Source organism: Ctenocephalides felis, unplaced genomic scaffold, assembly GCF_003426905.1.
Source record: "Ctenocephalides felis isolate EL2017-DRISC unplaced genomic scaffold, ASM342690v1 CF-g0.4_SCAFFOLD_01886, whole genome shotgun sequence".
NCBI classification, from domain to species: domain Eukaryota; kingdom Metazoa; phylum Arthropoda; class Insecta; order Siphonaptera; family Pulicidae; genus Ctenocephalides; species Ctenocephalides felis.
The window spans coordinates 77,459,194-77,475,740 of record NW_020538040.1 but is presented as its reverse complement, the minus strand read 5'-3'; the positions used below and the strand labels follow the sequence as shown (position 1 = coordinate 77,475,740).

The window sequence follows — 16,547 nt, the reverse complement described above, 5'->3', positions numbered from 1 at the left end:
TATTAATTCATGAGTACATTCAATGTGAAAAATTATCGCAGATTATTCAATTTTGTACAAATTTTCTAAAAATGTTAATTATTTTTTATAAATTACATATTATTGAACAAGAAATAAACTGTAGTAAATTAAAAACAAGATCCAAATTTCCAAAGCAATTTGTTAATCAATAACTGAGAAACGACTCGTCGATTATTGACAAAATTTATTCAGCACTATTCTCAAATAGAAAACTTTTTTATTGGTTTTTGAATTTTCAAAATCGATTCACAAATGCACGCTATAACGTGAACAAAAAATTTAAAACTTTTTTGAAAATTCTAAAGAATCGGCTCGGCCGATTGTGAGGCAAAACTAGCCAGCACGAGTGCTTATCGAATTTGCGAATTTCAACGATTTTTCGGATAGGATTTTGCATTTTTAAGAAAACGTCGACTAAAGATGTAATTTTGACTCACGTAAAAAAGTGCTGCTAATTTTTTTGAAAATTTTTATATTTTTCTGTTGATTAGAAACAGCTTGGCCGATCGTCGCACAAAACTAAAAGACGCTAGTCATTATCTAGTTACATCAAATGACTTTTAAACTTTTGAATTGGATTTAACCGTTTTTGAGAAAACGTTGGCGAAAAGGCAAAAATCGGCTCATATACAAAGTATATTTTTTAAAGTTTGGTCTCAAACGATTCAGAATGACTTGAAATGCCGAGAAAACATGAAAATTACAAGTCGAATTTTTTCGTGAGAACATATTGGATATTTTCCTATTATGCTATTTTTTAAGGGCGGCCATTTATATGCTCGCACGCAGGCGGCCACATACCCAGGTACGGCCCTGCATCCATGTTGCAATCGAACACGTTACATTTACTGCAATTCAATTTTAATATCTTAAACTAGATAGTGAGAAATAAACAAAACAATATCGCAGAAAGGAAACAACAAAATATAGCGTACAAATACAAAAAAGTAAGGCTTATTACGAGTAAAAGGTATGTAGGGTGTATGTTATACGTAGATAATAAGTTAATAAGCAGATAATAATCTAGCGGTAACAGATTATTTGTAAGGATAGAAATTGATGGTATAGGTATCTCACGGTATGATAAAGAATAGTTGTATTATCTGATATATAATATCAGTATTACCTATCATATCATAAGATTGTCTTGTAAGATTGTAATAAATGTTGAGTACTTTTATATCATAAACTTCTGAAATCGGTGCAGCCTATTAAACAAATGTCCAGAAATCATAAAATTAGCAAGCTATATTTTCTGGCAAAAACAAACCTCTTCTTCGAACAGTTAGAAAAAAGAAGTTGAATTGATTGAGTGTAAAAAAATCAGTAATGAAATTAATTTGAATTTCAATTTTTATAGCATGTTTCACACTTATAAGAAGTTTTGATCACAATTTAATAGTTATTTCTAAAAGCTTAATATTCAAACTTTTTATCCATAAAAGGTTGGAAAACACTGATATAACCTAAAAATAATTATCTCAAATCTACAAAATGCAAGCAAGATAATTTCTCTACGAAACGTATCTAGAAGAGTTGTTACTAAGGCGTTACGAAGATGCGAAAACATTTACACTTTCATTGTTAGATATAAATTTATATTATGCCTTTAAGTCGAATTTAGTCAAATATACTAGTTTACAAAGCCAATGAATTATTTTATTTTAGATGGGGCTTGCCACAACCTATTTACGTAAACATTGTACGAGATCCAGTAGAAAGAGTTATATCATGGTATTACTATGTTCGTGCTCCATGGTATTATGTTGAAAGAAAACAAGCATTTCCTGATTTACCACTACCAGACCCAGCCTGGTTAAAAAAGGTACTAATCGATTTTTAGTTTTTTACTTATTTGTAGATACATTTTAAAACTCTATCTAAAACTATGACAAACTATTTGGCTATGTTTCTAATGTAAAAATTAGGTGAATTTACTGCGTGAAGTAAGAAATCAAAATTTCGTTGATTTAGAAGAGGAATAGAGAATAGAGTGTAACAACTGTTTTTACAAACAAAATGCGAAAGATAACAAATCGTTTTTTGATGAGTTTTTACAATATTAATTGCAGACAAAGTATACTATTGCTGCTTCGATATATTAACAAACTAAAGATTTCAGAGCTTTTGCGGCCTTAGTTTTATTTTGATTGATTTAGTAGTTTATTCGGAATATTACAACTGAACAAACTCTTGTCACCTTTAAACGAAGACATATTACAAAACTGTCGGTTAATGAAAGTTGAACTTTGCTACCAATTTAAGGCTCTAAAAATATGCTTCTAAGGTCCCTGAAACAAAATTTTGTGGCACTGGCCCGTATAAAAATTTATTTGGGCGTCTCTGATTTAAAGATAAAACTAGCTGTAAGTGGAATTCTGTCTTAAGGCAATTAAGGCATCGTGCCTTAAGGCAAATTGCTGGAACTTCCCGTACAAAATATTATTATTTTTTTAAAAACGATTAACATTCTTGAAAAAATTTTACTTCGAATAAATAAGATTTTTGAAAAACTATAAATTGGACAAAAAATTACTTTTTTTGAAAAAAAAAATTTTTAAAAAAAAATTTTTCTTTTAATTTTTTTTTTTTTTTTGAAAAAAAATGTTTTCTTTATTTTGACATATTTTGAAAGATCTGAACTTTTTTTCAAAGCAATCGTACGGCTTTAACTGCATATGGAGACAAAATATAAAGCGCGTAAGCGCCGCGTCGCCGTCTAACGGATAAACATTGGTACGGAACCCATAGGAATGTAAACAAAATTCATACTTATTGTTAAAATCTCTATAAAATATCTGATAATTTAATGTGCATATGTCTAATGTTTATTTTTGACCGCCAAATGGCTAATTTTTTTACTTTTTCCCCCATATCTCCAAAGTCGTTGGACCTGCCTTTCCAAAAATTTGAACTGTTTTTTATTTAGTCAATACAAATAAAATGTTTTTTGAATTATTCAAATCGGACGCTCCGTTCTCTTAAAAACTGAGTTACCGTTTTTGGCACTTTTTGCCCCGTAGCTCCGGAACGGCTAGACCTGCCTTCTCCAAAAACTAATCAGCACGTCTCCTTATCAATACGGATCGAATGTTTTTTAAATTATTCAAATTGCTTCATCCGTGTTCCCGAAATCGTCGACGAAAATGTGTATCCGCACACACATACATACTACGCACACACACACACACACACACACGCATACATCCATTATTTCTAAGGTATGCCAAAATGTTCAGAAACCTCTAAAACGTAAAGATCTATAAAAATTTTCATTTTCGATTTTTTTGCGATTACTATAACTTACCCTACGGGAAGTTAATTACCCTACGGGAAGTTAACTAGTGATGCATGGCATCGTGTCTTAAGGCAAATTGCTGGAACTTCCCGTACCAAAAACTAAATTATTAAAAAAAACTTTGAAAATCTTAAATTATCAAATCTTAGAAAAAAAATTGATTTTTCAGAAATTTTGAAATTTTTGAAAAAATTTGACTCTTGAAAAATTTGATTTTTTTTGTATTTTGATTTATTTTGAATATTTTGTGAAATTTTTTTAGCAATCGCACTGCATAGCTGATTTGGAGTCGAAATATCAAAGCGCGTGAGCGCCGCGTATTTGTCTAACGTGTATACATTGGTACGAGAGCCCATATAAACGTACACATTTGTACTTATTATTATGATCTTTATAAAATATTTGATAATACGATGTACATATGTCTAATGTTCAGTTTTGACCGCCAAATGGCATTATTTTTCACTTTTTTATATAGGATCTCTGGAGGCGCTGGAACTGCCTTTACAAAAATTTCACCACTTGTTCATTTCGTCAATACAAGTACAATGTTTTTCGAATTGTTTATGTCGGACCCTCCGTTATCTCAAAAACTAAAATACCATTTTTGCCACTTTTTGCCCCGTATCTCCAAAATGGCTGGACCTGCTTTTGCTAAAAACTCATCCGCACGTCTCCTTATCAGTAGGAATCGAATGTTTTTTTAATTAATCAAATCGGTTAATCCGTGTTCGCGAAATTGTCGACGAAATTTTGTATCCGCACAAACAAACATATATCTATTTTTTCTAAGGTATGCCAAAATGTTCAGAACCCTCTGAAACGTAAAGATATATGAAAATTATTATTTTCGATTTTTTTGCGATTACTATAACTTACGCATAAGAAATGACCACTTTCGTGTATCCGCATACTTTTTCACCGTACGAATTTTAAATGTATAAATTTGATAGAAATCGATTGAATATTCAATAACTGAATCTGCATAATAAGTTACAATAATTTTTGTAACAATGATAAAAAAAACATATGTAAAGAATGAATAGTCATTATTTTATAATAACTAATTATATGCAAATAAATAGCATAAATGTAGAATTTTTAACAATACAATGTCATTGTAGGATTTTGAGACTTGCGTGTTACACGAAGATAGAGAATGCCGCTACGTCGAAGGTGAAACTCACGAAGGAATTGGTGATCATAGGCGACAATCTTTGTTCTTTTGCGGACACGACGACGCGTGCACGTAAGTAGAATTCATAATAATGAAAAGGATTCCAATAAAGTAATAAAATGTTTGTATAAGAAGGTCAAGCATTGTGATGAAAATATCATTTCTGTTTTTGTTCTTCTGACAAGTGAGGATTCCCGGCTGCAGTCACACTCTCACTATCTTTGATTTGTTATCTTTTGATAAATATCTAATATAAATAAATTTTCCCACGACGCTGTTGGTAATATTATATAGTTCACTGCTAAAACGTCAAGTATATATGTATATAGAGAATATGCATATTTTATAATTAACTTCCCGGTTTACGCCAGAAAATCTATCTATCTATCTTTGAGCAAAGTTTAAAGTCATTCTGAATCGATTCAGACCAAAATTGGAAAAGGCATCCAATCCGATCGATTTCAATAACTTAAAATTCGTTTTATATAACTTATTTAGAACTATCGTTTTACGGGACAATCATTAAACTGTTTCTTTTATTAGCAGAAAAGTCTAAAAAATGTTCATATTTTAGCCGAATAACCTAAATTGATTTTAGCAATACAAAAGTCGTTCAAAACATTCATTGAGAACCGTGCTAGTCAGATTTTGGTAAAGATCGGCTCGGCCGTGTCTTCGTAATTGATTGATTTTTTATGATTTTGATAAAAATTATGATGACCACTCTATGACAAACACTTCTGTGTTGTGTGTCAAAATTTGACTTTCCTTGTTTTTATTTTTAAGAACCGCTAGACTAATTTAAAAATTTAATGCGTTGATTTGGCCGAACGGTTTGTTTACAAATAACAAAAAAGTGTTGTCTTTTGTGTCCACTATTTAGCCAAAAATCCTGAACCGATTTTGAAAATTTAATAAGTGTTCGAAAGACTTGTTAAAAATCATCGTGCTGATTAGTTTTCGTTAAAATTCAGCCAAATCGTTTCTTTGTAATTAGTACAGGGTCCGCCATCTAACTTTTTTTTTAATTTGTTCTGAGAATATATAGTTTTTCTTGTTGTTTTGCTTAGTTTTTTTTTTAATTATTTTGTATTGATAACCGGAAGCATTTTACTTTCAAATGAAAAAGAAATTTGAGAGAATTTTTAATAGTTTTTTGATAGCATTTTCAAAAAAAAAGTTATTTGGCGGACTTTTTAGTTAATTTTTATTTTGATCTAACTAAACATCAACATTATGAGTTTACGAAAAGTGTTTTAATTATAAAAATTTTTCAAAATTTTGAATAATAAACCGTTAAAATTTTAAAATTGTTTTGCCACAATGATGTTGCTACATTTGAATTTTTATTTCGTATTGTCGATTATTCACATTTTTTTTGATTATTTTTTCTTATGAATTGTTCAGAAGGTATTAAAACTACGCGTACAAATATGAAGGAGCATCCAGAACATGTATATTAGTTGTAACAATAAATGATGAAATATTTTATGTTTTGAATACTCAAACTCGTTGTTCATACTTCAACAGAATTGTAATAAGCAATATAAAGTTGTTGTTAAAATTATAACTATATTGTCATTAAAAATGTGAAAACAAAGATGGAGTGCTCCTAAACATATTTATGAGATTGTGATAAAATACTAATATGTATATACTAAAATTATGCTACTTATGAGCATCAATATGACATCTTTGATCTTTATATACTAATTTGAATTATTAAGAAATGTTGATTGTTTCATTTTTAGACCTTTTAATACATTGCAAGCTCTGCAAATGGCCAAAAGAGCAGTAGAGCAGCATTATGCCGTAGTTGGTGTTTTAGAAGATATTAATTCGACTCTTACCGTACTCGAAGGATATATACCAAAATTTTTCAAAGGGGCATCAACAGTTTACTACGGTAATTAATATATTTTGCTTGCGAAACACACACACACACATATATATATATATATATATATATATATATATATATAATTGACATTGAAATTGTGATAAAAAGAGTCAATATTTTTACTTGTCTATACAATAAAATTTACAGATAAAATCAACAAATTCCATGGAATAAATCGAAATCTCTTCAAACCAACTGTAAGTGAAGAAGTGAAAGCCATTGTACGAAGAAATTTTACACGTGAGATGGAATTTTATCAATTTTGTAAGCAGAGATTACATAAGCAAATGCTTGCACTTAAATTATCACAGCAGTGAGCAGCATAGTATAAGTAAGTAATTTTAATAAGAATTTTATTTAATCAATAAAAATAAATAATTTTAATCAATAAAAAAATGCAAAAATTTAGGTAATTCTGGCTAAAGCTAAAAACTGTCAATAATACCAAATATATATATATATATATATATATATATATATATATATATATATTATAATTTACCAAATTATAAATATATATATATATATATATATATATATAATATTTATATACCAAATTATATATATATATATATATATATATATATATATATATAATATGTGCACTCTTGGGCTAACAACAATTTATGTTGTGGATCCGTTGCCAACAATTATGTTGCGTCACGCCAACGATGTCAACATCTAAAATTAGGTTCCTCTGCTGCTAACATAAGCTTTTCACTGTGGAAATATTTAATTAAACATTTGAAGACATCTATTAACTTTATTTACTTCATTATTCGGTTACACTTAATACACAATTGATATTTTAAAATAAGACTGATGTGAACTGTTTGGCGTCTACTCGAGAATGAACCCTGGTTCCGTCGTCCTCAGGCTTTTTATAATCTCTGATGATGACGTAACCATCCTTCCAGAAAAATACGTTACAATGATTCATACTTGCTTATTTGTCATCGAAGAAACCGTTACGAATGACTCAACTATTTATTTTAGACGTATATTGTGGTTTTGTCCGTCGAAGAAACCGTTACAGGCTTGCATACAATGTTGCTTATCCCTGATACAATCTATGAGCTGTGAGTCAACAACGTATTGCGTCTTTCATATTGACTGTTATATCGAATTTATAATATTATTTATAATTATTGCAAAGGGTGAATACCACTACAATATATATATATATATATATATATATATATATATATATATATATATATATATCTTATATATAAAAATTCAGCTCTCGATCAAATGATTTAGTAAAACTCGAAAACGGCTAAATCGATTTGACCATTCTTAGTCTTGAAAAATTCGTGCCAATCCAGAGAAGATCCAAAAGGTGAGAAATTATTTCAAATCCGCGTAGAAACTTTACATTTTTAATTAGAAAATTTTTGTAGAAGCGTAATTTAAATAAAACAATGGACGGTGGCTTTTATGTGATATGTCAAACGTTTTTGACAGATGATGTTCAATTACGTTTAGTATGATGTTTTACGTAAATATTATTTAATTATTATTAAATTGCAGTAAGTAGTTCCATGTGTAGTTTTATTTATATACAAAAACGTTAGTAAACGGGGCGCAAGTATTACTAGAGACTGAAAATATCTGAGACTGAAATGTTAATATGAAAATGCACTTTTTGGCATATTTTTCTCAAACACGGTGCTCCGAAAAATCTCGTTTGTAAAATTATATACTCATTGGTATTTATAAAACATTCTCTAGCTTATATTATTTTTTATTTATTTTATTTAAATTCGGAACCTAAATTTGGTATCGATCAAAGAGACATTTTGTCGAATATTTTTTAACTTCCCGTAGGGCAAGTTATAGTAATCGCAAAAAAATCAAAAATGAAAATTTTTATATATCTTTACGTTTCAGAATTTTGAACATTTTGGCATACCTTAGAAAAAATGGATGTATGCGTGTGTGTGTGTGTGTGTGTGTATGTACGTGTGTGTATGTATGTGCGGATACAAATTTTCGTCGACGATTTCGGGAACACGGATCAACCGATTTGAATAATTCAAAAAACATTCGAATTGTATTGATAAGGAGACGTGCTGATTAGTTTTTGGCGAAGGCAGGTCTAGCCGTTCCGAAGATACGGGGCAAAAAGTGCCGAAAACGGTAACTCAGTTTTCAAGATAACGGAGCTTCCGATTTGAATAATTCAAAAAGCATTTCACTTGTATTGACAAGATGAAGAATCGATAAAAATTTCATAAATGTAGGTTTAGCGGTTTCGGAGATATGGAGGAAAAAGTAAAAAAATGAGCCATTTGACGGTCAAAAATGATCATTAGACATATGCACATCAAATTATCAGATATTTTATAGAGATTTTAACAATAAGTATACATTATGTTAACATTTCTATGGGTTTTGTACCAATGCTTATGCGTTAGACAGCGACGCGGCGCTTACGCGCTTTATATTTTGTCCCTTTGCAGTTAAAGCAGTACGATTGCTTTGAAAAAAAAGTTCAGATCTTCCACAATATGTCAAAATAAAAAAAAAAAATTATTTTCAAAAAAAAAAAAAAATTAAAAATATTTTTCTTTTTTAATTTTTTTTTTCAAAAAAAACTAATTTTTTGTCCAATTTATAGTTTCTCAAAAATCTTATTTTTTCAAAGTAATTTTTTTTCAAAAATGTTAATCGTTTTTAAAAAAATAATAATTTTTGGTACGGGAAGTTCCAGCAATTTGCCTTAAGGCACGATGCCTTAATTGCCTTAAGACAGAATTCCACTTACAGCTAGTTTCCCAGTTAGAATTTCCCAGAATTTATCGAAAAATAGATAGTATTATATGCAAGTCCGGGGTTAAAAAAGTCCACCACCAGTGTGTCAAAAAGCAGTAATGTTAAGCATTGTTTAACAACAATATTTGAAAGTAGAGGGAAAAGACGTAAAACCAGATATAACCTTGATTCTTACGACTTTGCTATCGGGAGATAAACGGTAATGTTTGAAAAGCCATAATAAAAATATTTTCTTCCGTTGGTAGTTTTTTATCATTAGTTAAAAGTGTAATTATTTTGTGAAACACCTTTGAAATTAAAATAAGACAGTAAACATTTTTGCCACCTGGCCGTTTCATTTAACCCATATGAAACTAAGAGGTAAAAAGGTCTAGATAACAAATTTTTGTGAGACAACAAAAAAGCACATTTCTACAATGATGAAGTAGCTGGCAGTTTTGCTGAACAAAGTCAGATAATTGTTCGTTTGAGATATATTATTTGTTGTGATATAATTGGTTTGATTTTCATAATATAGTTTAGAATTGCTCAAAGTCAAATTTGACCTTTGTGCCTCGCTCTGCTCTACATATATACTTTTTATCAAATTTACCTTAATTCATCGAATGTTACTTGAAACTTATCAAAAAGCAGGTCAAAAAAGAAATATTTAATTCATTTTTTATTTCTTCTCGCAGAAATTTGAAAATTTTGTATAAGCTCAGTAGTATTATTTACAATTATACACAAAATCCAAAATCCAAAAAGAATCTGAAAAATTTGAAACGTAATCAATAAGCCGAAAGACCAAAAAAGATTTGGTTTGGATTAAGCCATGTTTTCTATAGAAAGTGTATAAAACTTCCAGTTTGATTGTATTAACAAAATATAGACAAACTAATGGGGTTTAACACAAAACACATCCTTATACACTTAAAGTATTAATATTTTTGATTCTCTAGAAATTGTTAAGAATATAACTTATTTAGCAAAACAACGTTTGCCGGGTCAGCTAGTATATAATATATATACCAAATTATAAAAACAATTTTTTATATGCCAAAAAAATAATTTTTTGGCATATACTCTCTTAGGTTTTTCCTACTTAAGCATGATTTAGTTATTTTCATGGTTTATAAGCAATAAGACAACGATCACACAACGATCTTTACATAGAATTCATAAAAATAAACAGTGTTCAACATTTTCAAAAACTGGAACCTCATTCAAATTCAATAGTCACTCAGCTTCTTGAGACACCAATTTCAAGAAGACTGAAAGAAAGAAGATGTCCAAAGATAATATTGAAAACCTTTAGCACTACTATATCTTTGTAGATATGAACAGAATTGGTGAATCACTCGTTGGAGTGATCCTCCAACTATCGATATAGTAAAATTTATCACAATAATAATAATGTATATGTGTGTCTAAAAGTGTGTGAGTGAATGATATAAGCCAAATAGCTCATAGGATTGTACTGTATTCTGATTGCTGTTGAAAATACAAAAAAATATTTATGCGGAAAATTAACGAATATATCATTTAATTCTGTAGTTATTGAACCAGCAGTAAATCTCCACGGCACCAGAAAATGTAACAGCGACGGCGTATATTCTAAGCATTGAGGACAACTATTTTGCAATTAGGAGCCGAAGAAGAAAATCAACAAAATATTCCAGGTTATGTCAGATCAGGTGAATATAATGAAATTATTTGATTCATCACACATATTGAAATCTCGGAGCAAGAAAAACTGCCGGGCAATCAGGTAACCAGCTGCAGTGTATTGTTTCTGCAATGGATATTCTTCTTATGAGATTCGAGTAGCCCAATCAGTCAATTTTTTTTTCATTATTCACCAGTCTGACATCATCTCTATTTATATAGATACTGTATTTTTGAACAATAGTATTCTCGTTTGTTTATAATTCATTTAGATTTATTATAAACAAGTCGTATTTGAAATTTATACTATTGTGCAAAAGCGAAGTACAATGACGTAAGTTTTAGTTTATACAAAATCATTTATGTGATATAAGTAAATCCAGATATATGTAAAATACACATACTATTTATTGAAATGGAAAGAGTTTGTAGTTAAATTTAATAATAAGATACATGTGGTTAATTTAATTTGAACAAACTTATGTACAACAATTACAATTGTATTGTATTGTATTAAGAAACTAGTTTTTTATATATTATATGTATTAAACCAAAAAATTTTTTCGTAAAATTTGCCTATTATTTATAATATCTTTAATTTTATATATGTTCTATATATATATATATATATATATATATATATATATATATATATTTGTCTATTATTTATGAACTTCTCATATTTAGTTCAACAGAGTGATAAAAAAATGCAAAAATCTCTCTAGACTTTTGATTCATACAGTTGAAATATAAATGCTTAAGTTTTGATAATTAACTTCCCGTAGGGTAAGTAAATTACAGTCAAAAATTACATTTTTGTTTATCTTTATGTTTTAAGGTCTTCTGAACATTTTGGCATACATTATAAAAAATTGTTGTATGTGTGTATACACACAGTGTGTATGTGTGCGGATACAAATTTTCGTCAACGATTTGGGGAACACGGTTCAACCGATTTGAATAATTCAAAAAACATTTGATTTATATTGATTAAGAGACGTGCTGATTAGTTTTTAGCAAAGGCAGGTCGAGCCGTTTTGAAGATACAAGGCAAAAAAATAAAAAAATGGTAATTGTTTTTTTGAGAGAACGAAACGTCCGATTCAAATGATTACAAAAACATTTTATTTGTATTGACAAAATGAAGAACTGATAACTGACTTTTGAGATGGCAGGTTTAGCGGTTTCCGAGATCCAATAAAGTGAAAAAATGTCATTTGGCTGACAAAATGATTATTAGACATATGCACAGCAAATTATCACATTTTATAGATATTTTAATTATAAGAACGAATTTTGTTTACTTGTCTATAGGTTCCGTACCAATGTTAATCCGTTATACTACGACGGGGCGCACGTGCTTCTATATTTTGTTTCTACGCAACCGATCGATATGAAAAAAAGTTCAAAATTTCTAAATTTCCAAAATATTTCAGAGTACAAAAAGAATAAAATCAAAAAGGTTCTTTTTTCAATAATTTTGAAAATATCAAAAATCGATTTTTTTCAGAGTTCTAAAATAAAATTGAATCTTTAAAAAAAAAAAATTAATGCGGGAAGTTCCAGCAATTTGCCTTAAGGCACGATGCCATGCACTACTAGTTTTTATTAAAATGCATATTTACTTAATTAATAATTTCCTTATATGATATGTATATATATATATATATATATATATATATATATATATACTAGATGACCAACAATCTGTATATAATATTATATATCATTTCTTGTTGATTAAAAATTTATTGAAAACGATCTCGTCCACTGTCATCTCTCGCAACTGTTATTTATATAACAGTTTTATAACTTTTAGTGTTAGACTAGATACATCGAAATGGCGCCAAATGGTATATGGCGCACACAAATTTTTCTCATTTTTTTTTCAAAATTTTTTTTCTAAAGCTCTTTTTCTGAATTTTTTTGGGAATTCTATTTTCTCCAAAAAAAATATTTTTTCCAAAACTTTTTTTCTTGAAATTTTTCCCAATTTTTTTTCCGAATTTTGTTTCCTAAATTTTTCCCCCCAAATTTTTTTTCCTTAATTGCTTTTACCCAAAATTTTTTTCCACACTTTTTACCCCCAAAATTTTTTTCCAAAAACTTTTTTATAAAAAAGACTATAGTTTTTTACCAAAAATTTTTTCTCTAAAACTATAGTCTATTTTCTATTTTATAGTCTAGTTTTTCCCAATTTTTCCCCAAATTTTTATCCTCAATTTTTTTCTGACCAAAATTTTTTTGTTCCAAAATTTTTTTGACCAAATTTTTTTTCGCAAATTTTTTTTGACCAAATTTTATTTTCCCGAAATTTTTTGGACCAAAATTTTTTTGAACAAAAATTTTTTTGAACAAAAATTTTTTTGTCCCAAAAATTTTTCTGACCAAAATTTTTTTGACCAAAAATTTTTTGGTCCAAAATTTTTTTGACCAAATTTTTTTCCTTAATTGTTTTTACCCAAAATTTTTTTCCACATATTTTACCCCCAAAATTTTTTTCCAAAAACTTGTTTATAAAAAAGACTATATCTATAGTTTTTCACCAAAAATTTTTTCTCTAAAACTATAGTCTATGGTTTTTCCCAATTTTTCCCCAAATTTATATCCTCAAAATTTTTCCCAAAAAATCAAAGACCAGATCCATGGTTTCTTCCCAAAATTTTTTTTTCCTAAAACTATAGTCCATGATTTTTCCACAATTTTTTTCCCCAAAATTTTTTTCCAAAAAAATGTTTTTCCCAAAATTTTTTTCCCTAATTTTTTTTTCCAAAAATTTTTTTTCCTCAAAATCATTTTCCAAAAAATCAAAGTTTAAAATTTTTTTCCCGAATTTTTTGTTCCTAAATTTTTTTCTCCAAAATTTTCTTCCCCAATTTTTTTTGTCCAAATTTTTTTTACAAAAAAATTTTTTCGCCAAAATTTTTTTTCCAAAATTTTTTTTTGACCAAAAATTTTTTTGACCAAATATTTTTTTGACTAAAATTTTTTTGACCAAAAATTTTTTGACCAAAATTTTTTTTGACTAAAATTTTTTTGACCAAAATTTTTCTGACCAAAATTTTTTTGACCAAAATTTTTTGGCCAAAATTTTTCTGACCTAAAATTTTTTTGTCCAAAAATTGTTTTGACCAAAATTTTTTTTTCCAAAATTTTATCCAAAAATCTTTTTGGATCAAAATTTTTTTGTCCAAAAATTTTTTGGTCCAAAATTTTTTTGACCAAATTTTTTTTTCCAAATTTTTCTGACCAAAATTATTTTGACCAAATATTTTTTGACCAAAATTTTTTTGACCAAAATTTTTTGGACCAAAATTTTTTTCTAAGATATTTTGGACCAAAATTTTTTTTCAAAAATTTTTTTGACCAAAATTTTTTTGACCAAAAATTTTTTTGACCAAAATTTTTTTTGACCAAAAATTTTTTTGACCAAAATTTTTTTTGACCAAAAATTTTTTTGACCAATTTTTTTTTTTCGAAAATTTGTTGGGTCAAAATTTTTTTGAATAAATTTTTTTTGACCAAATTTTTTTTGAACAAAAATTTTTTTGTCCAAAAATTTTTTTGTGACCAAAATTTTTTTGACCGAAATGTTTTATCCCAAAATTTTTTTCCTAAAATTTTTTTGACCAAATTTTTTTTGACCAAAAATTTTGACCAATTTTTTTTGTGACCAAAATTTTTTTGGCCAAAAATTTTTTTGACCAAAATTTTTTTTGACCAAAAATTTTTTTGACCAAAATTTTTTTTCGAAAATTTTTTTTCGAAAATTTTTTTTCGAAAATTTTTTTTCAAAAATTTTTTGGGCCAAAATTTTTTTGAACAAATTTTTTTTGACTAAAATTTTTTTGAACAAAAATTTTTTTGTCCAAAAATTTTTTTGACCAAAATTTGACCAAATTTTTTTGTGACCAAAATTTTTTTGACCAAAATGTTTTATCCCAAAATTTTTTTGACTAAAAATTTTTTTGGCCAAAAATTTTTTTGACCAAATTTTTTTGTGACCAAATTTTTTTTGGCCAAAAATTTTTTTGACCAAAATTGTTTTTGACCAAAAATTTTTTTGACCAAAATTTTTTTTCCAAAATTTTTTTTTGACCAAAAATTTTTTTGACCGAAATGTTTTATCCCAAAATTTTTTTCCTAAAATGTTTTATCCCAAAATTTTTTTCCTAAAATTTTTTTGACCAAAATTTTTTTGACCAAAAATTTTTTTGACCAAAATTTTTTTTGACCAAAAATTTTTTGACCAAATTTTTTTTTCGAAAATTTTTTGGGTCAAAAATTTTTTGAATAAATTTTTTTTGACCAAATTTTTTTTGAACAAAAATTTTTTTGTGACCAAAATTTTTTTGACCGAAATGTTTTATCCCAAAATTTTTTTCCTAAAATTTTTTTGACCAAATTTTTTTTGACCAAAAATTTTGACCAATTTTTTTTGTGACCAAAATTTTTTTGGCCAAAAATTTTTTTGACCAAAATTTTTTTTGACCAAAAATTTTTTTGACCAAAATTTTTTTGACCAAAATTTTTTTTCGAAAATTTTTTTTCGAAAATTTTTTTTCGAAAATTTTTTTTCGAAAATTTTTTTTCGAAAATTTTTTTTCAAAAATTTTTTTTCGAAAATTTTTTTTCAAAAATTTTTTGGGCCAAAATTTTTTTGAATAAATTTTTTTTGACTAAAATTTTTTTGAACAAAAATTTTTTTGACCAAAATTTTACCAAATTTTTTTTACCCAAAATTTTTTTCCCAAATTTTTTTTGACCCAAATTTTTTTGACCCAAATTTCTTTGACCAAATTTTTTTGACCCAAATTTTTTTGACCAAAATTTTTTTGACCAAAGTTTTCTGGGCCAAAATTTTTTGGACCAAATTTTTTTGGACCAAATTTTTTTTGACCAAAATTTTTTTGACCAAATTTTTTTTGACTAAAATTTTTTTGAACAAAAATTTTTTTGTCCAAAAATTTTTTTGACCAAAATTTTTTTCCAAAAATTTTTTTGACCAAAATTTTTTTGGTAAAAATTTTTTTAACCAAAATTTTTTGGGCCAAAATTTTTTAGACCAAATTTTTTTTGAGCAAAAATTTTTTTGACCAAAATTTTTTTGACCAAAGTTTTCTGGGTCAAAATTTTTTGGTCCAAATTTTTTTTGACTAAAATTTTTTTGACCAAAATTTTTTTGCCCAAAATTTTTTTGACCAAAATTTTTTTTGACCGAAAATTGTTTTGACCAAAAATTTTTTTCCAAAATTTTTTTTTGACCAAAAATTTTTTTGACCAAAAATTTTTTTGACCAAAAATTTTTTTGACTAAAATTTTTTTTACCAAAAATTTTTTGACCAAAATTTTTTTTGACAAAAATTTTTCTGACCAAAATTTTTCTGACCAATATTTTTTTGACCAAAATTTTTTGGCCAAAATTTTTCTGACCTAAAATTTTTTTGTCCAAAAATTGTTTTGACCAAAATTTTTTTTTCCAAAATTTTATCCAAAAATTTTTTTGACCAAAATTTTTTTTCAAAAATTTTTTTGACCAAAATTTTTTTGACCAAAAATTTTTTTGACCCAAATTTTTTTGACCAAAAATTTTTTTGACCAAAATTTTTTTGTCCAAAAATTTTTTTGACCAAAATTTTTTTGACCAAAATTTTTTTGACAAAAATTTTTTTGACCAAAATTTATTTGACCAAAAATTTTTTTGACCAATATTTTTTGGGCCAAAA

General features: G+C 27.1%; 1 protein-coding gene across 1 annotated transcript in view; it reads left to right on the top strand.

The window, feature by feature from the left end:
• The window catches only part of LOC113377217 (heparan sulfate 2-O-sulfotransferase pipe), a 65,123-nt gene extending 54,276 nt beyond the window's left edge, over positions 1 to 10,847 (top strand). The window contains exons 7-11 of the mRNA XM_026617452.1: positions 1,690 to 1,846; positions 4,444 to 4,568; positions 6,248 to 6,402; positions 6,544 to 6,727; positions 10,711 to 10,847. Of these exons, the coding sequence (XP_026473237.1) occupies positions 1,690 to 1,846; positions 4,444 to 4,568; positions 6,248 to 6,402; positions 6,544 to 6,713 (607 nt within the window). The 3' untranslated portion in view covers positions 6,714 to 6,727; positions 10,711 to 10,847. The remainder of the gene's footprint in view (positions 1 to 1,689; positions 1,847 to 4,443; positions 4,569 to 6,247; positions 6,403 to 6,543; positions 6,728 to 10,710) is intronic.
• Positions 10,848 to 16,547: the final 5,700 nt, after the last annotated feature.